We start from the raw sequence: 13,263 nt of genomic DNA on the forward strand, positions 1-13,263 counted from the left end.
TGGGAGAAAAAAAAAAAAATGACAGGCCAGCATGAAACACATACGCCTCTCCCTCTGTGGGCTGGTGGATAAATTATGTACAACAGCCAAACCTCTGCAGCCCATTTCTGAAAGACAGACAGGACTCAGCAACACGGTGGGTACCCTACAACTCACCAAATGCCTCTGCCTGGATGCCATCATTAGGACACGGTTACACAAACAATGGGGGAAAGCAAGATGAGCCACATGCACAGCGTCTTTGTCCTTTTTGCAATCAGGCTGGTGAGACGGGGCTCCATCCTGAAGTTCGTTAGCAGGCACAGCTGGCCTGGACATACAACACATGGGGCTGAGCCGCTCAGGAATCCTGTCTCATAACCTTCTTTCGAGCTCTCTCTCAGTCCCAGCTGGCTGACTCAGGCCTGCCTCTCCCTGAGGGCCCTGGGGGGTGAGGGGGTGGGGGCAGGAGCCCCTGGTGTCCGTGCCCGGGGCTCCTGGACAGGGACCCTCGCTGGTTCTGTGGCACAAGGTGGGAGACGGTGGTGGCTGTCCCTCAGCCGTCGCCCCTCACCCGCGTACGACAATGGTGCCCTCAATTCATCTTACAGGATGACCTGTCACTCCAGCTCCTGAAGTCCCCCACCCACCTCTTCTTCACGACAAAACAGGGAAATGTTGAAAGGAAAAGAGCGAGAGAGTGGTGTAAAGGCTGAGTCTTTGCCAGAAGAACTCCAGCTCTGCGTTCAGAATCAACACAGGGCGGGAAGAGGGATGCTTAACTTCTTGGTATCGAGAAGGTGGAGCAGTTCCGGCCTCCTGCCCATGGGGATGGGCTGGAAGGGCATGGGGTGGGCCTCTGTGCCAGGCAAGGCTGTGGTTCCCCGCTTCCCTTGCTCTGTCCCGTGTCGCTGCCTGCTCACCTGGCTCATAGGATCCACCCCACACAGCAAGCAGGGCACACAGGCCTGTGTCCCACTCTCCTTCTCTGGGACCGCGAGCAAGACAGAAACTCAGCGGTGCCATTTCTCCAGGCAGACAGGCTCCGGCTCTGTGTAACTAAGTCTCAGCAGCTTCTCTGCCTGCGTGCTGGGGCCACAGCCCTCCCATGGGCCCTCTGCTTCTCCAGGGCAAAGCACCCCTTCAGGCCCAACGACCACCATCTTCCTGCAGCTCTGTCTTCTTACTTGCTGGCCACATTCACTGGTTTTGGGCTCTGTTCTCCACCCATCCTCACCCTGGGCCTGTCTCCAATGCAGGATGTCCCTTGGGACCAGGAAAGTTCCCCTCAAGAGAGGCTGGGTCAGAAGGTCCCTGTCCCCCTTAGCCCCTCCACTGATGCCCTACCCAGGAAAGGCCAAGCTCTCCAAAGCAGCACCCGACCCTCCCAGCCCACTCTTTCAGGCTCCTTCTCTCAATACTCTTCCCGGCCTCTCCCCAAAAAGCCTCCCTTCCAGTGGAACAGGGGCCCTGGTACTCCCGGACCAGCCCTTCACTTTATCACCTTCACCTTCATCTGCACCTAGCCTCCTCCCAGAATGCACTGCCACACTCTCAACTTTGGATCCTACCCACACTTCGGAACCCAGCACCGAGGGGCCCTCTGAGGAGTCTCCTGGGAGTCCGGCAACATCTGCCCAGCCCGGGACCTCTCCCGGCTGTTACATGCTCCAGGGCGCCTTCATGCCCCATGGCAAGTATTCTTGGCTAACTTATTCTTTCGGTTTTTTTAACCGAAAAAAAAAAAAAAGCACCTCTGTAGGGTGCTTTTACTCTACAGAGCTCAACAGGGAAAGGTTTATGCCTTCTGGATTCCAAGTCCTTTTAGCTGCCCTCTTGGACACAGAATCATATTCACCTATAATTACAGAAATCTGTGAGAATTTGTTTTATTTTCTAGGCTGCCTATTAAAAGAGAATTTCTGAGTAATTTTTAGGGCAAAAAAATCACAAGAGATAGCTTTGTCCATCTCTATTTACAATGACGTTACATAAAGTTTCCCCATCGAGGATTCAACGAGCACTTTGATGGCTCAGATTGGGGTCCTGAGTCAGTAAGAGAAGGTAAAATACTGATGAAAACCTTGCTTTTAGTTATATTATGATCACTTTCCCATCTAACATGTGATGCCACTTTGAGCATGTATCAAATCTTGTTAAACTACTATATCTCAAAGGAGGGCCTGCTTTTTTTTTTTCTCCTTCAGCTCTCACATTTCTGAGTAAAAGCCATCATTTTCCAGTTAATAGAGCATTATATTTTCTCTGCAAACAAATTCCCATAATTTACAAGCAAAGAGAAAGGGAATTCATGGAGAGGAGACACTGCACTATTTTTCCTTCTGACATTTGGGATCTACCATGGGTTAAAAATGATGGTTTTATCTCTGGTGATTTATCAAACTCCAGATTCCCTAAAAGATGAACAGATGCACTGAAGAAAGAATGCATCACCTTAATGCTTCATTTTGACACTCTGGGTATCTAAAAAGAATCTTATTTTGAATCTCCCCCCTCCAGAAACTCAGTCGTTCCCATGATTTACACATTGAATTCTTGTTTTCCAAACACACTTAGGTGAGAACATGCCAGGAGACACACCGAAAGAAAATGGTCACATTTGAAACATACAGATTATTTATAGACAGAAAACTCAAAAACTGAAAGAAAATCTGGTTGTCAACAGACAGTTGCTTTTTCTATGTTTTCTCTGCAGCTCATTTTGGGTTTTGTGTGGGTGGCTCATGTGAACTCAAAGGTTGTTTGCTAAATGTTTGATGAGATTAGGACATGTTGTCTTTTAAAACTTAATGTAAGTTTGTGTATATAGCACATATGTTTAACTTTAGAATATGGGTAACTTTTTAAATATAGAAAGCCATACCTAGAACTGCTGTTATAAGATTTCCTATACTTCTATTTTTATTCACAGTTTAGAAGGTCTTATTCATATTCCTAGTGGAGTCTCATAATAGTTGTGCAGTGGAAATTTTTGCTTTTTTACCTTTTGGGTTAATTTCATCTGCCAACTTGGGCACTCTGTTCGAAAGTACTTAGGTACCAGGAGCTGGAAAGTCAGCATGGCCTGCACCTCAGATCTTTGCAGTTCACCATATAAACTACATCTTTGATCATATAGTGTACAAAGGAGAAAAAAGAAACACTTTTAAACGAGGGCTTATTTATTTACTTATTTGCCTCTTTAGCAATGCTCAGCCATTAGATTCAGGTCCAGCAAGCACTTACGGGCCCCACAAAGTAGGCAGATGGTAGCACTCTGCCAGGATTTGAACCCCGCTTTCTGCTGTGTGGCCCTGGGCAACTCAGGTAGCCTTTCTGAGCCTCAGCCACATGGGTGGATGGTGGTCCCTCCCTGTCTGCCTTGGAGGGAGACTACCGAGTGCTCGTTAATCTTACAGAAAGTCTGTAAGATAGCAAACAAAAATAAAAAGCACGATTGGGCAACCAACGCAGTAAGAAGAGTGAAAAACAGCTTAAGCCAAGTTTAACCTCAGAAAGTACCACCCCCCAGCCCACCGGAAGTTTAAGAACGCTGGAATGCACATTCTTTAGGGTTTATCTGTAGGAAGGAAAGCCCTTGGGGAGTTGGGGGTGGGAGGGCGTCTCTCAAAATCTGATGCTAAAAAGCCATGGGGGTCAGCCAGCCCCAGGGCAGAGTTCCAGCCCCACACCTTAGACCTGTGTGGTCACAGGCAACTGTCCACCTGAGCGGAGCTTCCTCAAGGCTAAGTGAGGTTGTCGTGGAGACTGAAGCGGGTGACGGGAGCCAGGCACTCAGCACGGCCCTGGCTCAAGGGAAGCGCTGAAGAGGCAGAGATGGTGGCCATCAGCCCAGTCGGCCAATGTCCCCAGGGTCAGGAAGGGAAGTGACCTTTTATTAGCGTCTGGGTCAAGTATAGCTGCTAAATTCTGTCCTGAACAAACCTCCACTAAACAAATATTCTTCAGGAATTGAACTTGGCTTTTTCCTCTTGTCTCCCTCTTCCCAGCACAACAGAATCTTGAAGGTCATCTGTCATAAAACCGTCTCATAAACTGGTGCCTTCATCAAAGAAAAGTGAGCTGACAGCTCTCTTGGGGCCTCACAGGTGACCTGCTCCCGGGTGCTGGGGGAGCAGGCCCCAGGGTGGGGGGCTCTGGCGAGGGCTGTGTGGCTGCCCTTATGTAGAACACAGAGCTTGGGGCCCTCAGGTCCGGCTGGCACAGAGTCAAATTCACCTGCGTGGCCTGGGGCTTAGGGGAAGGAAACCCTGCGTTCCGATGAAGGGAGCAGCCCGTGCGATGTCGCAGAAACAACCTGCTCCCCTCGCTGGAGCCCGGGAGCCATGCTCCCTCACAGCTGCTCTCCCAGAACCAGGAGGGCTCGGAATAAGGTCCAACATTGGGCGTCGGCATCTTAGAACTTCCTCTCTTCCTCGTCTACTTGCTGATGAGACACAAAATGTAAATCTATGTGGGCTTCCCTGGGCTTCTCAGGTGGCACTAGTGGTAAAGAACCCGCCTGCCAATGCAGGAGACACGGGTTCAATTCCTGATCCGGGAAGATCCTAAGCCCGTGCACCACACTACTGAGCCCAAGCCCCAGAGCCAGTGCTTCACAGTGAGAGAAGTCACCCGAATGAGAAGCCTGTGCACTGCAGCTAGAGAGCATCCCTGCACCCTGAAACCAGAGGAAAGCCCACGAGGCAATGAAGACCCAGCACGGCCAAAAAAAAAAAATTGTTTTTAAAAGTGTAAATCTGAGGTGGCAAAGTTGCACACCCTGCCCAGGGTTTCCGTGCTGCGGTGCTCAGGTTCAGCTAAACGAATTCTTCCTTTCAGGAGCCACCATCTACGGGAGCACACAGTAAGCCCCGCCCCTGCCTGCAATGGCCTCCATCACCAGGGCTTCCACTCTTCTCTCTCCCATCCTGCTAGTACTGTGCCAGTCCTCACGCTCTCTTCTTCCTGAGTTCTGCCACCTCCTGGGCCGCCAGACGGAGGCGGCCGTTGTTCCAGACTCCAGGGACATTAGGGACGATGGACATTTGCGTGACCCTCTCCCAGCCGCCACACCCTCCGACATGGACCGATCAACCCGCTTTGCTCTCAGGAGTGATGAGTCTGAGATGTGTCCCCCACATCAGAAGGACAGAGAAAACGAATGTGGAGACAATCCTTTTTTTCCTCCAGTGTTGAGGTCTCCAAGACGCTGGTCTGCTGGGATATGGTGGCAAATAGCACCTGCCCACCCTTGGCTCCCCAGACCCCCTCACCGGCCGCTCCCACCCACATATCTAATGGTAGACGAATATGGAAGGTCAGCAGCGGGGCAGTGGGACCCTGCGCCTCCCTCCCTCAGAGCACCGCCTCAGGGGCTGCGCCACAGCTTCTGGGCCAGCAGAGGGCGCCAATGGCAGAGGACGGCTCACAGGTTGCCACAGCCAATGGAGTAGTACCTGTGGTACTGCCCCCCTCCCCCACCTGCCAGACTTCCCACTTCCTGCGGTAACAATAGAATGTTCCAGAAACTCATCCAAAGACTGAGATGTGCTGCCTTTTGACTTCTAGTTCCACCACAGAGGTCATGTTTGCCCTTCAAGCTGGAAGGACCCAGGGTTTGGTGGGTACTCTATGGCCTTGAGTCTAAGTTGAGTCTAAGTTTTGTAGTTGAGTCTAAGTTCCTTGAACATCTGGAAGTTCATGGTTCACATACTGTAGAAGTCTGGCTTGGAGAATTTTGAGCATTACTTTGCTAGCATGTAAGATGTTTGAGCATTCTTTGGCATTGCCTTTCTGTAGGATTGGAATGAAAACTGACCTTTTCCAGTCCTGTGGCCACTGCTGAGTTCTCCAGATTTGCTGGCATATTGAGTGCAGCACTTTCATAGCATCATCTTTTAGGATTTGAAATAGCTCAACTAGAATTCCATCACCTCCACTAGCTTTGTTCGTAGTGATGCTTCCTAAGGCCCACTTGACTTCGCATTCCAGGATGTCCAGCTCTAGGTGAGTGATCACACCGTCGTGGTTATCTGGGTCATGAAAGTCTTTTTGTATAGTTCTTCTGTGTATTCTTGCCACCTCTTCTTAATATCTTCTGCTTCTGTTAGGTCCATACCACTTCTGTCCTTTATTGTGCTCATCTTTACATGAAATGTTCCCTTGGTATCTCTAATTTTCTTGAAGAGATTGCTAGCCTTTCCCATTCTATTGTTTTCCTCTATTTCTTTGCACTCATCACTGAGGAAGGCTTTCTTATCTCTCCTTGCTATTCTTTGGAACTCTACATTCAAATGGGTATAGTTTTCCTTTTCTCCTTTGCCTTGAGCTTCTCTTCTTTTTTCACTTATTTGCATTATTTGTCCAGATATTCAAGCTGGATTTAGAAAAGGCAGAGGAACCAGAGATCAAATTGCCAACATCCGCTGGATCATCAAAAAAGCAAGAGTTCCAGAAAAACATCTACTTTTGCTTTATTGACCAAAGCCTTTGACTGTGTGGATCACAACAAACTGTGGAAAATTCTTCAAGAGATGGGAATACCAGACCACCTGACTTGCCTCCTGAGAAATCTGTATGCGATCAAGAAGCAATAGTTAGAACTGGACATGGAACAACAGACGGGTTCCAAATCAGGAAAGGAGTATATCAAGACTGTATATTGTCACCCTGCTTATTTAACTTCTATGCAGAGTACATCATGTGAAATGCTGGGCTGGATGAAGCACAAGCTGGAATCAAGATTGCCAGGAGAAATATCAATAACCTCAGATATGCAGATGACACCACCCTTATGGCAGAAAGCGAAGAAGAACTAAAGAGCCTCTTGATGAAAGTGAAAGAGAGTAAAACAGTTGACTTAAAACTCAACATTCAAAAAACGAAGATCATGGCATCTGGGCCCATCACTTCATGGCAAATAGATGTGGAAACAATGGAAACAGTGACAGATTTTATTTTTCTGGGCTCCAAAATCACTGCAGATGGTGACTGCAAGCCATGAAATTAAAAGACACTTCCTCCTTGGAAGAAAAGCTATGACCAACCTAGACAGCATATTAAAAAACAGAGATATTACTTTACCAACAAAGGTCCATCTAGTCAAAGCTATAGTTTTTCCAGTGGTCATGCATGGATGTGAGAGTTGGACTATAAAGAAAGCTGAGTACTGAAGAATTGATGCTTTTGAACTGTGGTGTTGGAGAAGACTCTTGAGAGTCCCTTGGACAGCAAGGAGATCCAACCAGTCCATCCTAAAGGAGAAAAGTCCTGAATACTCATTGGAAGGACTGATACTGAAGCTGAAACTCCAATACTTGGGCCACCTGATGCGAAGAACTGACTCATTTGAAAAGATCCTGATGCTGGGAAAGATGAAAGGTGGGAGGAGAAGGGGATGACAGAGGATGAGATGGTTAGATGGCATCACCGATGCGATAGACATAAGTTTGAGTAGGCCCTGGGAGCTGGTGATGGACAGGGAAGCCTGGGGTGCTGCAGTCCTTGGGGTCACAAAGAGTCAGACACAACTGAGTGATTGAACTGAACTGAATGAAATTCCTAAACTCACACATGACTTTGGGATGAAGTTGTGGCATTTTTTTCCTGCACTTGCAGAATACTCATTCAAGTAACTAGTAATGAGCTAAAGTAACGCTCATTCAAGAAGGTGGTAAGTGCAATTCCACAATTCCCTGGAAAATGAATGCCAAAGCTAAAACTAAATCAAGGTGAATGTCATTTGCCTAAAGAAGAGCCCCACTAACCATGGGGAGGAAACTGATGATCCCATGAAGAATATTGGGAAAAGGACTCATAGCTAAAATGCAGAAATAATGCTTTAATAATGCAGGTGATCACATTTTTATTAATGAAGTCTCCTTAGCAAGGAAGCAAATACATCCTTGAAAGGAGTCTGAAATTAATCCTCTGATAGGCAGAAATCTACACTACTCAAATATTCTAACAATAGTTGCAACCTGAACTGAATGCCTACATTCTAAACTCTAAGTCACTTTATTCTTAATAAAGTGACTAAGAGAAGGGACCAGAAAAGGGACTTGCTGCAATACAATGGGAACTAAAAACCAAGAGACAATTCAGCATGGAGCTGAAAATGCTGGATGTGTTTTATTTAATTAATTAATTTATTCATGAAATTCATTTCAAAAAATCATTCCTCTTTTTGGTTTTTGGACTGGTACACCCTTAAGGGTTCAAGCAGCACCATGTTTCAGCACTGCTATTTCCAGGGCGAGATCAAAACGCGTATCAGAGGAAAGTAATAATTCATCATCGTAATAGTTACATCCCACTTTAGAAACCACTAGAGACTGCTTCACATTCTTATTTCCAACATGGTCTTCCTGAGTTTTCAGGTGACAAATGGAGACTGATGCCAGGAGGCTTTTTTCCTGTTTGTTCCTGATGGAAAGGGCTAGATGCAGAGTTCATTTTCATCTGGGGTGACACTCAGCTCTGAGCTTCGCCGCCTGCTGCTTCCCTTCCCTCCTCGTGCCGCTCCTTTAAAAGTCTCTGGAGGCAACATCTGGGTCCAGTCACTGAAAACAGATGGGTTCTGCTACCTCCTCTCCGGTCTCCCTGGAGACCTCTGCCCCGTGCGGGGCTGGGGAGGGGGCGGGGGAGTGTGCTATTGGAACCTAATGACATGCTGACTACATTTTTCCTGTGTGTGTTCAGGGCATTCCTGTCATTAGAACCCATCCTGTATCTGTACAGCCCTTCTCATTACGGATGGATTTCCCTATTTCAAGATCTTCCTCAGATTTCTTGATGCTGTCATTGGGTCCTATTATTTTTCTTGCTGTTACAATTTTTCTTCTGTGACTTTCTACAGCCAAATCCTCTTCATCTGTCATGGAACCAGAGGCCAAATTTCCTGAAAATCATCACTTTAGCTTACGGTCACTTTTGCTTACCATCATTTATTGCTTAATCAATAGCAGGTTCAGAATCAGTTTGGATTTCTTCAGCGCTGTGCAATATCAGCTCTTTGAAGTCTCTTCCTGGTGTTAAGACTTCATACATTGGCACCAAGCCTCTTTCTCTGTTTCTTCCTCTTAAGGAAAAAGATCTAAATGTTCTGCTTTGGCTATGGGAACAAAGGCTTTTGTAGATTAGTAATTAAGAGTAATAAAAAAGTTTCATTGAACACTATGAGTCAGCCTTCTCTGGTGGCTCAGCAGGAAAGAATCTGCCTGCAATGCAGGAGACGTGGGTTCAATCCCTGGGTTGGAAAGATCCCCTGGGGAAGGATATGGCAACCCATTCCAGTATTCTTGCCTAGGAAATCTCATGGATAGAGAAGGCTGGTAGGCTACAGTCCATGGGGTCACAAAAGAGTTGGCCCTGAGAAGCAGAAGGCAGAAACCAAACAGAGTCTGGGATGTGGATGAGGCCTTGGTTATCCCAGGGTGGGCACCATGTTTAAAGGCTGGCCTTGGGTGTGATGCTCTGGCAGCCTCGCTAACCCTGTGAAGAGCCTGTGCTCTTGGCAAGTTCACCTGAGCACGGGCACATTGACCTGAGCATCCGCGTCCCACTCCTTACTCTTAAGCCCAGGGCCATAAGGCTACCCCGGGTCCCAAGCACTGGACTGCACTCAGAAGGGAGAGGCCCTGGCACTTTTCTACTCCTGAATGCCTGGCTAGGAGGCAGGGTGGTGGGCGGGCCAGGATACCGGACAGGATGCAAGCACTCCTGGGTTGCTGGTGCAACTCTTTTTTTTCTGGCTGTGCTGGGTCTTCGTTGTTGCATGGGCTTTTCTCTAACAGCAGGTGCTGCTGCTGCTGCTAAGTCGCTTCAGCCGTGTCCGACTCTGTGAGACGCCATAGACGGCAGCTCCCCCAGCCCCCCCATTCCTGGGATTCTGCAAGTTGAGGCTATTCTGTAGTTGTGATGTGCAGGTTCTAGGGCACATGGGCTTCAGAAGTTGCAGCTCCTGGCTCCAGAGCACAGGCTCAAGAGTTGTGGTGCATGGGCTTAGTTGTCTTGTGGCATGTGGACTCTTCCCAGATCAGGGATAGAACCCAGGTCTCCTGCACTGTGGGCAGATTTTTTATCACTGAACCATCAGGAAGCCCAGGCTTGACTCTTAACAGAACCCATCAAGGAATTCCATACTCTGCACAGCGCCCAGGGATGTACTAGGGCCATTAGCCAGGCCCCAGAGCTGAGACGGTGGTCAAATCCACCCCTGCTTTCTGGGAGCCAGCAGTGACCTTGGTATGATGGAAAACTCTATGCAGCAAACAGCAGTCAGCACCTTCTGCTTTTCATACTTTCCCCCCACGGAGGATGGGGCTCCCTGGGGGCTCAGTGCTAAAGAATCCCCCTGCAGTGCAGGACACGAAGGAGACACAGGCTCAGTCCCTGGGCGGGGAAGACCTCCTGGAGGACAGCATGGCAACCCACTCCAGTGTTCTTGCCTGGAGAATTCCACAGACAGAGGAGCCTGGTGGCCTACAGTCCACGGGGCCCCAGAGAGTCGGGCATGACTGAGCAACTGAGCACACAACATTTAGTAAGGGAAAGAGGAGGAGTTGGGCAGGCCCTGCTGCTGCTAAGTCATGTCAGTCGTGTCTGACTCTGTGCGACCCCATAGACGGCAGCCCACCAGGCTCCGGTCCCTGGGATTCTCCAGGCAAGAACACTGGAGTGGGTTTGCCATTTCCTTCTCCAATGCATGAAAGTGAAAAGTGAAAGTGAAGTCGCTCAGTCGTGTCCGACTCTTTGCGACCCCATGGACTGCAGCCTACCAGGCTCCTCCGTCCATGGGATTTCCCAGGCAAGAGTACTGGAGTGGGTTGCCATTGCCTTCTCCGAGGGAGCAGAAATCTTCACGGAGCTCACTCTGTCTTCAATGTTTCATCTTACTTTCTGTGATTTTGAGGCCAAAATGAACATTCACACTACCTCACCCTCAGGGGCTAACACTTTGGACCGGATCACTTTTTGTTTCAGAAGCGGGGAGGACTGTCCAGTTCAGTGTCCCCTGCCTCGACCTGCCAGCAATTCCTGCTCAGTTGCAACAACCAAGATGTTTCCACTTGTCAACAAATGTTCCCTGGAAGATGTAGTCACCTCTGGCTTAGAATCACGGCTTTAGAGGGCAGAACCAGTCCTTGCTAAATTAGGGGGGTAGGTTTAAGCAGTTTTGCTCCTTGAACTTCTTCAGGCAGTGACTGCATTGAAACATCCTCACTTTACCCACCCCTCACTTGTTCCTTGGGAATGACAGTCACCACTGGGCTGAGGGCCAGCGCTGAGGGACCGCGCTTGGCCAGCTGGATCCTGGCACATTTGGCATTACGTTCTGTGGGTGTCATTTGGTCAGTGGAGAGTAACTTGGGGACCCTAAATTCAACACAAGGGCTCAGATTGCAGAGTCATTTTCCCAGATAACCTGAGAGTCACTCAATCCCAAATATTTGACAACAGCCACTGACCTCGGTGAATATGCGCCAGAGACAGGCAGGTGATGTGGTGAAGGCATGAATTCCAGGCACTGAAAAAGTCCTCCTTCTCGGTCATCACCTGCCAAATTGACAAGAAAAAAAAAACCAGCTGATGATATTCTTAGAGAATAGAACTTACTAGCGAGGCAGATGGCAGACAACGCACATCTCAGCACCACCATTAAGCAGGGGTGTGTTGCATGCAAGGGCTTCTGTCACCCCTAAAAGCTTCAGTTAGATGAAGAAATGCCATAACATGCTGAGTCCAGTTTACATGTTGCTATTAATCCCTCACTCGTATCAAGCGTGGTGGTGCACGTGCACTCAGTCACTTCAGTCGTTTCTGACTCTTGGCGACCCCATGGACTGTAGCCCACCAGGCTCTTCTGTCCATGGGATTCTCCAGGCAAGAATACTGGAGTGGGTTGCCATGCCCTCCTCCAGGGGATCTTCCCGACTCAGGGACCGAACTCAAGTCTCCTGCGTTGCAGGCAGATTCTTTACCACTGAGCCACTGGGGAAGCCCAAGCATGGTGGCACCACGCTGCATTTTTTGAGATGTGACCAGCGTTGAAGAAACAATTTGAAGGAGACAGGCAGAGAATGTGAGATGGTTTTAGTCAGGTCACTCACTGCCTGGAAAATTCTAAATAACAGAACTAACTAAATCTAGTCTGCAACAAAACCAACCCACCTTCCCACCCTCCTCCCCCATATTGTAGTCACATACTGCCGGGTTTTCAAATTGTTTCTTTTTCTTTCCTCTTCTTTTCTTTTTTGTCTTCTTAAAATTTTTCTTAAAACTTTTGCTTGAAATTCATTTCCTGACAGTTCTGGAGGCGGGAAGTCCACTATCAGGGTGCAAGCACAGTCAGGTTCCGGGGGGACTCTCTTCCTGGCTTGAGGACGGATGCCTCCTTTCCGTTTTTGCACAGCTGCCCTGCTGCTGCTAAGCTGCTTCAGTCGTGTCCGACTCTGAGACCCCATGGATCGTAGCCCACCAGGCTCCTCTGTCCACAGGATTCTCCAGGCAATAATATTAGGGTGGATTGCCATGTCCTCCTCCAACCCAGGGATCAAACCTGCATCTCTTATGTCTCCTGCATTGGCAGGCAGGTTCTTTATCACTAGCTCTACTTAGGATGCAGAGAGAGTGATCTCTCTCTCTTCTTATAAGGCATCTAATCCCATTATGAAGTTCCCACCTTCCTGGCCTCATCTAACCCTACTGACCTCTCAAAGGTGCCATCTCCAGATCCATCACATTGGGAATGAAGGCTTTGACATTTGAATCTGGAGGAGGGATGCAGACATTCAGTCCATAACAATATTCCTTTCGATTTTCATTATAGAATTATATGTACTAATTCTGAGAGGAATCTTATAATAGAAAGGCCATGGACTTTGGAGCTTGAGAAATAGAAATTGAAACTACAGCCCGATTACTATCTACTTTGGTAGTGTGGACAAATTATTTCACTTCTGAGACATTAAAAATTTTTTAAAGTCTGTCATATAGAGTGAAGTAAGTCAGAAAGAGAAAAACAAATATTGTAAACATATATGTATATACATATATATCAAATATCATATGTTAACACACACATATATATATATGGAATCTAGAAAAAATGGTACTGAGGGAAGATTTAGAGAATAGATTTGTGGGCATGGAGAGGAAGGGGGTGGGACGGACTGAGAAGGTAGCATTAACAGATACGCACTATGGTGTGTGAGACAGAGAGCGAGCAGGAGGCTGTTGTACAGAACAGGAAGCTCAGCTCAGTGCTCTGCGATGACCTAG

General features: G+C 48.0%; 1 protein-coding gene across 3 annotated transcripts in view; it reads right to left on the reverse strand.

Moving 5' to 3' along the window:
- Window positions 1–13,263, reverse strand: part of ACOXL (acyl-CoA oxidase-like) — a 332,871-nt gene that overhangs the window by 56,576 nt on the left and 263,032 nt on the right. For all 3 annotated transcript variants that reach the window (XM_010829556.1, XM_010829558.1, XM_010829557.1), the window contains exon 16: window positions 11,451–11,538. In XM_010829556.1, the coding sequence (XP_010827858.1) occupies window positions 11,451–11,538 (88 nt within the window). The remainder of the gene's footprint in view (window positions 1–11,450; window positions 11,539–13,263) is intronic.

The sequence above is a fragment of the Bison bison genome, unplaced genomic scaffold (genome assembly GCF_000754665.1).
Source record: "Bison bison bison isolate TAMUID 2011002044 unplaced genomic scaffold, Bison_UMD1.0 scf7180017864508, whole genome shotgun sequence".
In the NCBI taxonomy this organism is placed as follows: domain Eukaryota; kingdom Metazoa; phylum Chordata; class Mammalia; order Artiodactyla; family Bovidae; genus Bison; species Bison bison.